The 15328-nt window shown below is 35.4% G+C and overlaps 2 protein-coding genes across 5 annotated transcripts; one reads left to right on the forward strand and one right to left on the reverse strand.

Moving 5' to 3' along the window:
- Positions 1-2866: 2866 nt before the first annotated feature.
- On the forward strand, positions 2867-6964 carry LOC142638180 (7-deoxyloganetic acid glucosyltransferase-like). 4 transcript variants are annotated; one of them, XM_075812193.1, is made up of 4 exons: positions 2867-3201; positions 3512-3624; positions 4277-4736; positions 5958-6964. In XM_075812193.1, exons 3-4 carry the CDS (start codon positions 4292-4294, stop codon positions 6899-6901), a joined length of 1389 nt encoding a protein of 462 aa, XP_075668308.1. In that variant the 5' UTR covers positions 2867-3201; positions 3512-3624; positions 4277-4291; the 3' UTR covers positions 6902-6964. The 4 variants fall into 4 exon arrangements, 3 of the variants coding, with proteins under 3 accessions (XP_075668308.1, XP_075668309.1, XP_075668307.1); XR_012844987.1 differs by lacking the exons at positions 4277-4736; positions 5958-6964 and adding an exon at positions 4940-5192; XM_075812194.1 differs by lacking the exon at positions 3512-3624 and having other exon boundaries at positions 2887-3201.
- Positions 6965-7478: 514 nt separating this feature from the next.
- On the reverse strand, positions 7479-11855 carry LOC142639036 (UDP-glycosyltransferase 76B1-like). Its single transcript, XM_075813126.1, has 2 exons — positions 11356-11855; positions 7479-8427 (listed from the first exon to the last, which is right to left on the reverse strand). The coding sequence occupies exons 1-2, from the start codon at positions 11846-11848 to the stop codon at positions 7562-7564; spliced, it is 1359 nt and encodes a 452-aa protein (XP_075669241.1). The 5' UTR covers positions 11849-11855; the 3' UTR covers positions 7479-7561.
- Between the last annotated feature and the right edge of the window lie 3473 nt (positions 11856-15328).

Consider the following 15328-nt stretch of genomic DNA (forward strand, 5'->3'; position numbering starts at 1 on the left):
GCAATTCAACCAGCTGTAATTGCAATAGTTGTTCTAAGATGTTTGGCACATCTTCATCGGGGAACGGATATGATTTTTGCTCACGTTCCTTAAAGGTCAGACGACGCACTTCGTTCTTTTGCCATCCTTCAAATTGTTTTTCATTTGTCTTTGCTCCTCTCCTTGGAACCTTAACTATGGTAGTGTTAACAGTTATTGGGTCTTTGAGATTGCCTTTTGCATTCCTGTCATTCATCTTTACTTCCTTTCTGCTTTCCTCAAGTATGAGAGGTTTTGTATTTTCATGGCAAGAGATACTCAATTCCATGTCGTGCGCACGAGTTGCCAATTCTTCGAATGTTCGGGGTTTTACCCCTTGTAGGATGTACAGAAGTCCCCAATGCATGCCTTGGATGCACATTTCTACAGCAGATATTTCAGATAGTCTATCTTTACAATCTAAACTCAAAGAACGCCACCGACTGATGTAGTCAACAACGGGTTCATCTTTCCACTGTTTAGTATTGGTAAGCTCCATCATGCTTACCGTGCGGCGCGTGCTGTAGAACCGGTTGAGGAACTCCCTTTCAAGTTGTTCCCAACTATCGATTGACTCGGGTTCTAAGTCTGTATACCAATCAAAGGCATTCCCTTTCAGAGAACGAACAAACTGCTTTACAAATAGGCCTCCTTGAGTCCCTGCGTTCTCACAGGTTTCTACAAAGTGCGCAACGTGTTGCTTAGGGTTTCCCTTGCCATCGAATTGCAAGAACTTGGGGGGTTGATACCCATTTGGCATTCTCATATTGTCAATGCGCTTCGTATAAGGTTTTGAATACATGAGAGAATGTGTGGAAGAACCTCCATATTGTGCTCGTATGGTGTTCGTTATCATGTCCTGCAGTTGTTGGACAGATATCGAGGCCATTGAGGTGGATTTTTCTTGTCGGGGAGTGTTTTCAATTTCTTTCCCTTCATCATCCTTTGCAGATGCAAATTTATGACCATGGCTTGATTCACCAAGATCTTGTACTTCAAGTTTGTTCATTAAAGTTGCAATTTGGAGGTCCTTATCTTCAAGTGCTTTTGTGAGAAGGACGACCCTTTGTTCCATTTCAGCCATCTTTTCTTCCATGGTAGAGGTGTTAGTCATCATGACTGACACAACTTCCACGGATGATGGAGAAGGAAGTGAATTAAAGTGAGCACGTGAAATCTCATCTTTTGGGTTCCCTTTGATGAGAGAGAAATCGTGCGACCAGCTTCTTGTGAAGGAAGAAGAGGATTTGCCCCCATACTTGAGGTGTTCCAAGATGGAGATGTCCTTGTTGATGACCTTGTTTCTTTTAAGAGGGTCTAAGGAGATGATTTTCTGGACCTTGGCTTCCTCGGTTGATTGAGATTGAAGTTTATTGTGAGCTTTAGGTTGGCTACAATTGATTGCTCCAATGCAACTGTTGGTGGTAGCCGTACCAAGTTTAATTGAAGTAGCTATTGTTGAAGCTTGAATGTTCTTGCTAGAGGCCATTGAAGTTGGTAGCAAGATGATGAAGATTGTTTTCTTTGAAGGAGAATGAGATGAGAGGCAGAGAAGTCCCACTGGGCGTGCCAGAATTTGTAGACGACTAAATTTCTTAGTTCGAAATAAATCAAACAAGTAAAATAGTTTCACAAATGCGAATTTGTATTGATAAATGTGTGGTACAATTCTCTGTAATTACAAAAGAGTGATCCTCTGATTCGATCTCCTTGAAAGATTTATTGATTGGAATTGTGGTAATGTGATTTTGATTTGAACATAAGATATTCTTCAATTTGGCTGAGGAATAGATCGAAGATCTTTGAAACGGAATTACAATGAATCTCTGGCTATGAGCTTGTTAGAAATTCTTTGTTCTTCGTGTTCTTCGCGTTCTTCGTGTGTTCTTCGTGTTCTTCGTGTGTTCTTCGTGTTTGAAGGTTTGTGGTGGAAGTTCTTCGGTGCTTTAGAGGCTTGATTCCGTAGAGCTTCGTTGATTTATGGTTTGTTGAGGTTTCTGGAGGCTTTTGAGCTTGATTCCAGTGAACTTTGAGATTTAGGAATATGATTTGGATGATTCCTCTTCGATTGTTCTTCGTATTTGAAGGTTTGTGGTGGAAGTTCTTCGGGGCTTTGGAGGCTTGAATCCGCAGAGCTTTACCAATTTGTGGTTTGTTGAGATTTCTGGAGGCTTTTGAGCTTGATTCCAGTGGACTTTGAGATCTGGACGAGTAGTTTGGATGATTTTGCTTCGAATGTTGTCTGTATTCGAGGTTGAAGTTCTTGAAGTTCTTGGAGGCTTCGGGGTTTGATTCCGGCAGAGCTTCTGGATTTCTGAACTCAAGATATCTTCTTCCTTCTGTCTCCGTCCTGTCTCTGTTCTGTGTGTCCCCCCCTAAATGTTTTAGGAAGGCTTCTATTTATAGGAGTTTAGGGGTAGGTGAGCGACACGTGGCGGAGTTTGATTGGTCCGCTTATGTCATCGCTTACACGCGTGCCGAGTGCTTGTGTCACTGCTTACACGTGCGAGGCTGCCTGTGTCATCGCTTACATGTGCTGAGTGCTTGTGTCACTGCTTACACGTGCGAGGCTGCCTGTGTCATCGCTTACATGTGCGGAGCTGCTTGTGTCATTGCTTACACCTGCTGATGCAGTTTCATGCCTTTATTTCAATGACACTTGGCAAATTTCTATTGGTTTCTGAATAGCGATGGCAAAACCTAGCAGCAGTACGTGGCGCTTTGTAATTGGTTGTATTTTGTGGACTTTGGTAGTATGATGTGTCAGCTTGTGATAGGTCGGGAATTTTCCCTCTCTACACAATGGTAGTGGCCCTTATAAATATATATTCAGTATTCAATACACTTTAAAATATATGTACATAAATTTAGAGAGAGCGAGACAGTTCTAGTATTCTCTTTAGCTGTCTTTTTGGGGAGTAAAGCAAAAGATTTCTTCTTCTTTCTTTTTGCGTGTTCTCAAGTCTCAATGATACTACTCATATGACTATCTATGAGAGAGAGAGAGAGAGAGAGATGCAACTCTGATGGAGATGGAGATGGAGATGGAGTTGGAGAAATACCATTCGGGTCACATCGCAGTGAGGGATGTAACTCTGATGGAGATTTAACTAAGACTAGTCTCGCTACTGTCTGCTACTCTGCTAGACCGAAATTCAGTATTGGGCTAAAGGAGCAAACAAGGTTGGCAAATGTTACGTTTTTCTTTTTTGAATTTAGTAAAAAGAGTCCCAACGTGGGTTCATCTACTCTACTTCACGTAATTACAATGAATGATTTCATATTTGTACCAGACGAGCTTGAAATTGAATATGCTTCATGTTCCCATTTTTTCTTAATGGCTTAATGGGCTAATTCTTTAAAAAATTTGATAACTTTTGTTAATTGGACTATTTTTTCTTTTGTTGTTGGACTTTTTTTTTTGTGATTTTAGATTGATGAACTTTTCTTAGTAGGCTAATTTTGTTATTATTTGGGCTTCATTTTTGTCTAGGGGCAAAGGATGTTGCAAAGGGAGCAAGCTTAATTATACTGGGCTCAATTTCTCAAATTAGCCTACCTATGCACAGTCCACAACTTAAGTGCTTGTAGGGGTTGAGTGGAAAGGTTAGAGTTTAAATTTTTAGAAGAAATTTCACACTTATATACACTTAACACTTATATACACTTAAACTTCTTAAATTTATGTTAGAGTAAAATTTTTATATTTTATTAAAAGAAAATTTTTTTTAAAAATTATATCAACTATGAAAATACACTTTATAATTATGACTTTTCATCTTTAGCTTTTTTTCCACTTCCATGTCTCTTCATAAATAATTGAAAATTTTTGGCTTCATCATCTCTTGGGCAGTGTCGGTAGCTCGTGTCCCCACCTCTGCCGTGGGCTCTACGTACGTTCTTCTCATAGCCACACGTTGTGCCAACAACTAATTAAGTTAGCACCTACAATAATATGTGTCATCTAGCAGGCTTGCCCAAAGTAAAAGGTTTTTTTTTTTTTTTTTTTTTGAGAATTGCACAACTTTAGCAATGACATGGACATGGAGCTAGGAAGCAATAATGTGTTCAGATAATTATAAAAAGTAAAAACCACTCAAACCTTATCAAAAAAAAAAAAAACCCACTCAAACCACAAGCAGTGTCAATAGGAGGGTCACAGAGAGAAGTGACAATATTAAGTGAATCCAAAAACCTAAAGTTAATCATGGAACAGTGTCCTACTGCCCATGTTCTAATCTTTCCCTTTCCGGCGCAGGGACATGTAAACTCCATGCTCAAGCTAGCTGAGCTTCTTGGCCTTGCCGGCATTCATGTCACCTTCCTCAACACTGATTTCATCCACGATCGCCTTGTCCGCTACACCGATATCGAAACCCGTTTTAGTTGCTATCCAGGGTTCCAATTCAAGACTGTCTCTGATGGCCTTTCAGCTGACCACCCACGATCTCTTGACAAGTTCATGGAACTGTATGACTCGTTAAATTCGAAAACCAAGCCTCTTCTTAGGGAGATGTTGGCTTCAAATCAACTTGGCTCCAACACTAGGCCTTCCTTGACTTGCATCATAGTAGATGGACTCATTAGCATTTTTACCAGCGATATTGCCAATGAGCTTCAAATTCCAATCATTTATTTTCGTACCATCAGTGCCAGCTGCTTCTGGGCCTTTTTTTCTGTTCCTAATATAATCGAAGCTGGCGAGCTTCCTGTTAAAGGTAACTTTCATATTTGGCATCCATTTGCAAGGTTTTGGTTGTTTTTTAAACATTTTTGGCTACTGGAAAAAGTTTGAGGAAAAAAAGAAAAACCATCATTAAGTCTAATATTCTTTAATCTTTATTGTTCATGAGAAAATGAAAACTCAACTTAGCTTAGCTGAACTATTACATTAATGTAACAGTTTTTTTTTTCCCGCCAGTTGCAAACAGACAAATGTTTGGGATTCACCTGTTGCAGACTGCACATAAATGTGCACAAAAAGGATGATGATGAGTTCTAAAGATGTTGTGTACAATGTTAATCCCACCTATTTATTTTGCAGTCAATAATGTATTAATGTTATTTGCAGAAGAGTAATCCCCGAATTTGACTGTTACATAGTCAAGAATTTTGTAACTTAACCGCAGATTCACACCTTTTGATATTCAATAGAGAAACATCTAGTTTTTAAATCTCTTCACTTCCAACTATTAAATATTAATATATATATATATATATATATATATATAAAATCTTGTATATAAGGTATATTATTTTCTAAAAGAGTAGTCATTTTTGGTAGAGTGGTGTCCATTACACACACCCTAGGACACACATAAATCACAATTTAAATTATGACTTATGTGTACGAATGTGTCTACTAGTAAGTAGTAATTATCCTTTTTGTTAACATAGCTGAAATTTAAGACACTTCCTTAGGAATGGGAAAGCTCTATAAGGAATTTGATAGCTCTTCTTAGGTCAATATTCCATGAGCAATGGAGACAAAAATTTTCACAATTTTTTAAAATTATGTTGGAAGCAATAACACTTCATATGGACTCATCACAGATAACATTTTTCTTAAGCACCCATTATAATGGGCCATATGTCAATATTTGTAAAAAGTTGTGTCACTAAATTTATTGTTTTTTCATGTGTTCATAAGCAACCAAATTTTTTTTTTTTTTTAAATCCCAAGCTTATAGGAAAATGCTAAAATTATAACCAATTTTACTACAAGATTCTTATAAATAATGTGGCAAAAAATGTTATTAATGTTGCTGCAACAACATAATAATAGTAATAAATGTGTGAATGATTTTTTTATAATTAGTGATACATCAATCTGTAAAGTTTATTTAGTACTTTACATAGTAAAATTCTTAGTGTTTTTGATCACTCAAGTTGATATCATACTAATGTGTGGGTGTATATGTGCTAAAAAAAAACTCTAGGTAATGAGGACATGGACCACTTGATAACAACTGTGCCAGGCATGGAAGGTTTTCTCCGTTACCGAGACCTCCCAAGTTTTTGTCGAGGCATAGACCTTAACCACTTCAATCTCCCTATCTTTGTAACCGAGACTCAACGAAGCCCTCAAGCGCATGCCCTCATACTTAACACGTTTGAAGACCTAGAAGAACCTGCACTCTTCCACATACGAACTCATTGTTCTAAAGTTTACACCATTGGACCCCTCCACTCACTTCTAAAGTTTCAACTTGAAGCCAAAAGATCATTGTCACAATCTCAATCTTCGAACAGCCTCTTTGAAGTGGATAGGAGTTGCATGACATGGCTTGACGCTCAACCATTGAAGTCTGTAATTTATGTGAGCTTTGGAAGCATTAGTACTATGACAAAGGATGAGCACATGGAGTTTTGGTTTGGTTTGGTGAATAGCAAAAAACGATTCTTGTGGGTCTTACGATCCGACGCGATTGCTGGAGAGCATGATAGGAATGAGGTTCCAATAGAGTTGGTGGAGGGGACAAAAGAGAGAGGGTACATAGTGAGTTGGACCCCACAAGAGGAGGTTCTAGACCACCATGCGATAGGTGGGTTTTTGACTCATAGTGGGTGGAATTCAACCTTAGAAAGTGTAGTAGCTGGGCTGCCCATGATTTGTTGGCCTTACTTTGGTGATCAACAATTGAATAGTAGGTTTGTGAGTGAGGTTTGGAAGTTAGGGTTGGACATGAAGGATGTGTGTGATAGATTCATTGTAGAACAGATGGTGAATGATTTGATGGGGGAAAGGAGGGAGGAGTTCATGAAATCAACAACTAAGATGGCTAGACTGGCAAGAAAAAGTGTAAGTGAAGGTGGGTCCTCTTGTTGTAATTTGGACCTCTTGGTTGAGGATATAAGGTTGATGAGCATGGGAGCAGATTAATTGGTTTTTGTGTATCAAATAATAGTATGCCTATAATAAGGGGATTTTAAACTTCCTCATGAACATGAAGGAAACCACTTGAATTATCTGATTTGAAAATAAGAGGCCATTGGCAACACGAAAAATAAATCTGCAATTAGATAGATTGGTTTTTTGTTGCTTTACTAATTTGGTGAAAACGTAAAAGTAGGTAAAAGTAAAGAAATGAGACTGTAATAAACTGCACATAAACAAATACTTTAATAAACTAAATGAAAACAAAAGGTAAAAACAATAATCCAAAGCATACTAAATCAACTTATCTTGAACAACAGGAGCGGACACTCTCTACAAAAATAATAATAAATAAATAAATAAAAACTTATCTTGAACAATAAAACATCCCACACACAACTGGTACAAAAACATTTTCATTATAAATAAAAATGGAAAGGGACAACCAATTTGTAAAAAACCTTCTTAGTAATTAAACGATCATGTTCGGAATATTTCCCCTAAACATAATTCTAGCCAGTTGCTAAAATCTCAAACACTAAACTCAAATGATCCCTTGGATTGAATTGGAAACCAAGTAAACTAAAATAAACAATCAAGCATTTATTATTGAGGATATAAAAATAAAAATAAAAAATAAAAAACAGAAACTTCAAGATTGAAGGACTAAAATGATAATATATAACTAGTTAAGTTCTCTAGGGATTGGTACGAAGAACCCCCTTGGCTTAGACAACCATCAACCTTTTCCTTCAAATGCTCAATTCTCTCTCTCATCTCCTTCCCATCTGCCTCCAGCATTAGTCTTCTAATTGCTCTGGTTATCTCCATTCTTTCTATCTTATTCTCCAAATGCACCCCAACTTTCCAAACATGGCTCACATATCTAGCATTCACCATTTGATCACCGAAAAAAGGTTGACAAATCATTGGAACTCCTTCGCATATACTCTCTAACGTGGAATTCCATCCATTGTGTGTCCAAAATCCCCCAGTGGCTTGATGGGCCAGCACTTTTTCTTGTGGAGCCCATTTCACAATATGACCCCTTCCATTCAAATTTTCTGGGAACCCATTTGGCAATGATTCTAGCCATTCTGAGCCACGGACTAATCCGGGTCGAACCACCCACAAAAAGGGTTGGTTGCTGTTGGCTAAGCCCCAAGCTATCTCCAAAAATTGGGCTTCATTTAATGTAGCAATGCTTCCAAAGCTCACATAGATTACGGATTTAGGTGCTTGAGTATTTAACCATGAAATTGAGCTTTGGTCTTGTGTTAGTAAGCTACTTGAAGAGGCTGGAAAGTACTTGTGAAATGGGCCTATTGGAAAGGTTGGGATTGTAAAGTCCTGTGTACAGGTGGTTAATGCCAATGGTTCAAGGTCTTCAAATGAGTTCCAAATGAGTCCATAGGAGGCCCTGGCTTCTTTTACCCCGAGAGACAATAGTTGATAAAGGTCCTCTGAATTGCGTGTGGCAATCATTGGAAGATCTTTCACTTTCAGTGGCGGAAGCTCTTGCACTGGTTCCTCTAATCGAGATTATGGGAAATGGAAGTGAAAAAAATTGACTATTACTCATAAGAGTCTAAGACAGTACACAAAACAATTGGATTAATTAAGCAAATAAATAGACGGACGACATTATGATAGGAAACATTGACCTTCACCTATTTTCACATATATTGGTTTAATTTTGCAATAATCTAAAATATTTAATGGATTAATGATTCTTGTACAAGAGATAACAATGTGAAAAATAATATTAGTTTTTTTTTTTTTAAGTACAAACAGGTGCTCCCATTTTTCCTATATACACATTTCAGTCCAAAAATTCAGATTCAAGTCAAAAATAGTAAGTCATTGGGACATACTAATTCAAATCAAGACAAAAATGATTATCAATATTTATTATTTATTACAGATTTATTTGAATGTTCATGGTTGTTAAGTTATGATTTTTCTCATAACATTTGTATTGGTTTATTCCATAACAGAAAGGTGTTGTAATTTAATTAATTTATCTCCTTGTATTTTTGTGAGATTTATTTGTATTGGGTTTAGTATTAAGTGGTGGAGATTTGATCAAGACAACTAAAAGTCACATGAGAAGCATATGCCGGAAACTGAAGAGTCAAGTACCAGTTGTGGAAGTTGAAGAGTCATGTGCTAGTTGTGCCAGCTATATCTCGTGACTCAGGTGACCCGTGAAGTTGACCCGCGAATTTTCCCTCGCATAGCCCTCGATTTATGTGTTATTTACCCATTCTTACTTTTTTTATGCCAATGTTGGTGATATTGGAGATAACTCTCTTCAATTATTCCTAGGATGGGAGGGAGTAGGGCATGCTTCATATTTGTTAATTCATTTCTGGTTTACACGACTTCAGGCAGATAAAGCAGCTACAAAAGCTATGTCTGTCAATCGAGTAGGTGATTTTGGTAGCATAAATGTGACTTTTAGTATTCCCTCTCTACTCATACTATATATACCCTCATATGGAGCTTATTACAGGATCCGAAAAACTAGAGAAGACATGATTAGGCTTAACCTTGTTAGAGCAAGAAGCTTGAAGGGCTTAGGTACATTAGGTAGATTAAGCTTGGAAGATCTATTGCTATTCATGTATCCCAACTTTATTCTCTAGTGGATCATTTTACCGCTTGGAGGACGACAGAGAAGTTTTTTGCCGAGTTCTTTAGTTTCCTCTTCGATAACACGTGTCAGTGTTATCATTGTGTTTGCATCTCACATTCCTTACTCTTTAACCTTTAATTGATGCTGTGTTTGTGATTATTTATGTGTTAAAGTAGTTTGTCAAATTGGGTATAGCTTATATTTATCATTCCGCACATATATTGTTTGAATATAAGCTTGTGTAGGTTAATTTGATATTGGGGGTCTAAACATTTACTAGCGTTTACACACTAAATGAGCTTTCAATGGTATGAACCTAATAATCTCATCAATGCATACAAAAAAGTTTGAAGCCCTATTAACGTTGGTAGGTAGACTGTATCTCTCATTCTTATTCACATTAAGGTGTCATAACTTAAAATTAAAAATTTTAAAAAAAAAGAAAAAAAAAAGAAGAAGATTCATGCTTATCATGCATTTATTGTAATAAGAAAGATAAAAGAATGTGTTAAAATATAAATAAATAAATAAAAATAGAAAGATAAAATAGAAGAAAGCGGAGAATTAACATGGTTTAACCTGACAACTTATATCCACAGTAAAAACATCTAAGTAGATACAATTTATTGTAAGTTTGTGCTACAAAGAATTTAATATAGAATACATTAAGCTTATAATATTAGGTATATACATGTGAATTGAAGTCCCACATAGAGAAGCAAAAAAATGATTAATTAATATAACATAACTAGACTCAAAAATATAGGAATGACTTTTTCAGTTAAGTGGCATCTATTTTCATAAAATCATGATCTATTTTTTATGTGAATTTTTTAATATATAATATGACACTATATTCTAACATAAAAGGACATTGTGCCCATCAGTATGTACATTTGTACTAAACCAAACTTCATGCTCAATGTTTAGCAGGAACTATCAGCAGAATGGGGAAGATGTGGAGCTATTGATGAAAACAAAGATGGTAAAGACATCCCATATTCACATGGGAAACCATGTGATGATAAATACCCAAGCCAGTTTTCCAAAATGTATGTCAGAGATTTTTTTTTCCCCTTAACATCTAAGAAATACAGAGAATACTAATACTATTATAAATTTTACTACAAAATAAACGTGGTTAGAACCACTTTGTCAATATTATAAATAAATTTTAAATTATTTTTTGTAATTAATGACATATTAATTTGTAAAATCCTATAAATTTATATCATTATTGACATCACTCCTAAAGACAAAAGTTTTCATACTATGTCAACCTATGTCATTAGTGTATAAAAGAAGGGAAATGCTAAATATTAGATAAGCGAAAGTGATTTTTTTTTTTAATACAGTTGTGATAATTAACTTTATTCAAAAATCAAAATTGATGAAGGTGATAGAATAGAATAGTGATTAGTCTCTGATTGAAAACTTTGAGAAAACACTGTGGGAAACTTAAAAAATAAAAAATAAAAAAAAAAATAAAAAAAAAAAGATAGAATAGAACGGTAGAACAGATGCATTAATAGCTAGCTAACATAATTTGACACAATTTTTTTTTTTTTTTTTATTTGATGAGATAATTTGACACAATTTGTCAACTCATAAACTGTCACTTTAATGGGGTCCAAATTTCGATTGATAAATGTAATTGAATTAATGAATTTTTTAACTTTTTAAATGGTAGGTAAATTGAGAATAGAATTAGAGAAAAAACCATCTGTTCTAATAGCTGATACCGTGATAAACTATCACTTATATGACAAAAGATTAAGCTGTTAAAAATTTATGAATGTTAAACTTTAACTGAGAAATGCACCTTGAATGGAGAGGTACTTTTCACGCAGATGTGGTAAGGCAACAAAAGCAAGAAATGAGCAGACACTGGATGTCCTTAACACAATTCTTGGGGTCTTGAGGATTTCAGCCACAGATTGAGTGAAGTGCCACATAGCATCTGTGATTAAACAAGCAACTGGGTCCTTAGAGACATCAGCTAATAACTTAGCTAAGCAATCACGAAAGGGTGTGATACAATTGATATTCATCAATGTGAGGAGCCTTATAACATCTGAAGTGTTTGATTCACTTTCCAAAAGGCCATCAGGAATGGAATGAAATGTGAAATGAGGATAGTTAGAATGATTGGGAGGGTTGAACTGTGTGTGGATGATGGTGATAGAAAAGCCTTTGGTATAAAGGATGCTTGCTAGCTGAAGCATAGGGGTTATGTGGCCTTGCCAGGGCAAAGGGAAAAGTATCAGCCTGCGGACTGTTTTTTGTTGCATATGGATCTCTCTTGTGATCTCCATGGAATTGAATAATGAAACTTTCTTTCCTTCCTCCCTCAATTTATAGTCACAAGTTTATGAATGAAACTAAGTTGTACAATTTTAGGTGAAATAATAATTTTGATTGTTATAAGTGTTTATGGGGTGTGGGGGGCAAAGGTCAAGTTCAAGTCTCTAGAAAAGAGTCTCACACATATGCACACTTAGATTAGGTTAAAGTATAATTTCTATCTTATATAAATAAATAAATAAATAATTGATTGTTATACTTTTCATATATATAAAAGTTATCTCAATTTATAGATTAATTATGATTATCCTTTACTATTAGGTTAAGATACCAATAAGTTTCTTTTCTGATATAAGCAAGATTCAAACCATAATACTTTATTTTAAGATGTGGGACTTTATCAATTGAACTAACTAAAATCCATGCCACATGATATTATTAGTTTTTGGTAAATAATTGCCACATAAGATGAAAAGGCACACCTTGCAAGTGCAAGTGTATTATTAGTGCATCATGTAAATAAACTAAGTGACCGCTTGGATCCAGATTATAATTGCTGCGTTTTAAGTTTTTGCGTTTTCTCCCTTCTTTTTTTTTCAACGTAACAGTAACTAGTACTGTTCAGCACTATGCGGGAAACAAAGTTGCTGTTCATGGGACCCACAAGCACTTTATTCAGAAAAAAAAATTTAAAAATGAGTCTCACGGTACTATTCACACTTTAAAAATTATTTTACTACAGTGTTTTCAGTTTTCAGCAATAAGTTCTATCCAAACGGACCCTAAGATTAAACTTAGGAAATCAATTGTCACTGAACAAAGGATTTGGATTTTAATCCTGCCTACATAAAAATAAAAATAAAAATAAATAAAAAAATCAACCAATTATCGTAAAGCAAATTACATAAATTTAAATTCTATTCTACCCAAAAAAAATATAAATAAATAAAATCAACTTAATGAAAACAACATTTTTTTTTTAGACCACTAGTTGCCACCCACCATTATAATGTAATTAATCGGGTGAAAGCGAGCCACAGACGCATGCACCAATGGTGCCAAGCACAAGGAGCAATTAAATTTTTGTATTAAATTTTGTAGCTGTGTCCAGTGTAGTCTGTGTAGACTAGGGGACCACAATTTCCTATCTACAACATGGGGACTATTGTTTAGTTTACTAGTTTCAATTAATCTCGTGAACCTAGGGTGATTTTATTAATTCACAGTTATTCATATACAGTGAACAAAGATACTTATTTCCAAAGAGGCACAGTCAATATGAAGTGGAGTGATAACAAGAGAAAAACACTTTATTTTTTTATGAAGGGTTGGGTTAATACATGCTCTTAGCACATATATTAATCATTCATTTTTAAAATATTTAATAAAAAATTGTAAAAAAAAATTAATGATTTTTTCGTTTTTCTATAAAAAAAAATTTCTTAAAATAGTTTATTAATGTATATTCTAAGTATATACTGTAATAAAACTTTTTTATGAATAAGAAATTCATTAAACAATAGAAAAACTGCACACAAAACAGGAACAACCACCATCTTTAGGTCATGGGCAAAAGCGAAACTCAAGGACATAAGAGATAGGGATCACTCCCACCTGATTTGACAGAATGCACATTTAGCAAGATTGTGACCAACAAAGTAAATAGAAAGTTAGTAAAGATATAAAATACAAACCAACTATCAAAAGAATCCAAAAAAGATCTTGTCTTAAAGAATAATATTCTCAATAGACAGGTGAGTAAATAAGGTGGGGTTCTACAAAGGTTGCATGACATTGAGGCTGTCACGTCCCCTTCGCACATCAAATGTTTTATACCAACTTCAATTGCTTTCCTCATTGCCACAAGAGCTTCGGTTGTTGATTTTTAAAATTTAATGAGACCTTATCTGTAAAGGATTTTATTTAGATTCTAAAGATTTAGATTTAAATATTTAGAATCATGTTTTAATTGTGTTAGTAAACCAAGAACAAAACATCTTGATAGACCAAAAACGTATTGACCTCTTGTGATAAATTAATTGATTAATTAGCCAAGTTTATTAATTAATCAAATTAACATGCAAACACGTGATAGCACAAACAAATCACCAATAAACTAAATGCAGCGGAAAATAAATTTGACACGGTGATTTATTTACGAATGGGGAAAACCTCCAAGGCAAAAACCCTACCGGGTGATTTTAAGGTCACCACTCCCGAGAATCTACTATTATCAAAACAAGCGGTTACAAGTAAAGGAATCCTAGTACCTTATATCAACCTACAATTGAACCCTTACCCCAATACCCAATTGGACTTGTTCTGTAGTGACAATCTCTCCCTTGTATTGCACGGCTCCTAGTACGTGACTAACTAATTGCACGGATCCTAGTACGCGACTTCAATCACCAACTTGAGGAAGATGTTGGCTGCAAAGTTCTTCTTCTCTTCAACAGATGAAGATCGTCAAGTTGCTTGGTCACAAAACCCTACGATGTACAAACACAACAGCTTCTTCAAGAACTAGGGCAAAACTAGGTTTCCTGTCACACTTGTGGAATTATGCTCTTGTGTAATTGTGTTCTCAGCTGTGTAACTAAATACGGCCCTTAAAATAATTCTTATATATGTTTAGGGTTGTGAGAAAAGAAAGCTCAAACACATAATCACGGATTGGATGCAAAACAGTCTAGAAAAACTGAGTTTCATAAACCTCAACAAATATCGTAGCTGTCAAGATGCTGTCGTGCCACGGGCTAGAACAACTCTTTAAATCTCGATAGATGCTAGCTGTCGAGCTTTAATGAACAGCACTTTTCACACTTGAATCTTGGACAGACTTGCATGGCTTCAATACTTGAACTTGAACTCTTAAACACATCCTTAAAGTATTAAACACATCCTAAATCTACCCAATTACAAGTAAAGTGCGTTTTGTCAAAGGATTAGCCAATTACTTAAAATGTTGACATATGTTCCTAACAACCAATCACATATGTGCTAACACATTTCTAGTCTAAGTGTTAGGCGATGTTTAAAAGTATTTATTTCAAGGTTCAAGTCCAGCTAACTACAAAAAAAAAAAAAAAAAAAAAAAAGTGAGTTTTTGCCTTACTCGACCGATTGAGAAATTAAGCTTGATCGATCAAAAATCGCAGGAACAGAAATTCTGCAGATTTTTAAAACAGACCCAAGCTCGCAAAAACGTTTAGGGATTCGTTCTAACTTCTCTACATATAAAAGGGAAACCCTAGCTACGTTTTTCAGACTTTTTGAAAGACTTGTGTGTTACTCATTGTGAGATCTGAGAGGTTTTATACCTTCGAACTACACAAGAATCTACCGGAGCAAGATCTACAATCAAATGTTGGAAGAACATAGTTGCTGCATCAAGATCATTACTGATGATGATCTGAAACCTTTGAGTGGGATCTCAAAGTCACAAGCAAGGGTGCTTGTGTTGGTATAAATCCAAGAAGAGAATGATTCGT

This window comes from Castanea sativa, chromosome 6 (assembly GCF_040712315.1).
Source record: "Castanea sativa cultivar Marrone di Chiusa Pesio chromosome 6, ASM4071231v1".
Classification (NCBI taxonomy): Eukaryota; Viridiplantae; Streptophyta; class Magnoliopsida; order Fagales; family Fagaceae; genus Castanea; species Castanea sativa.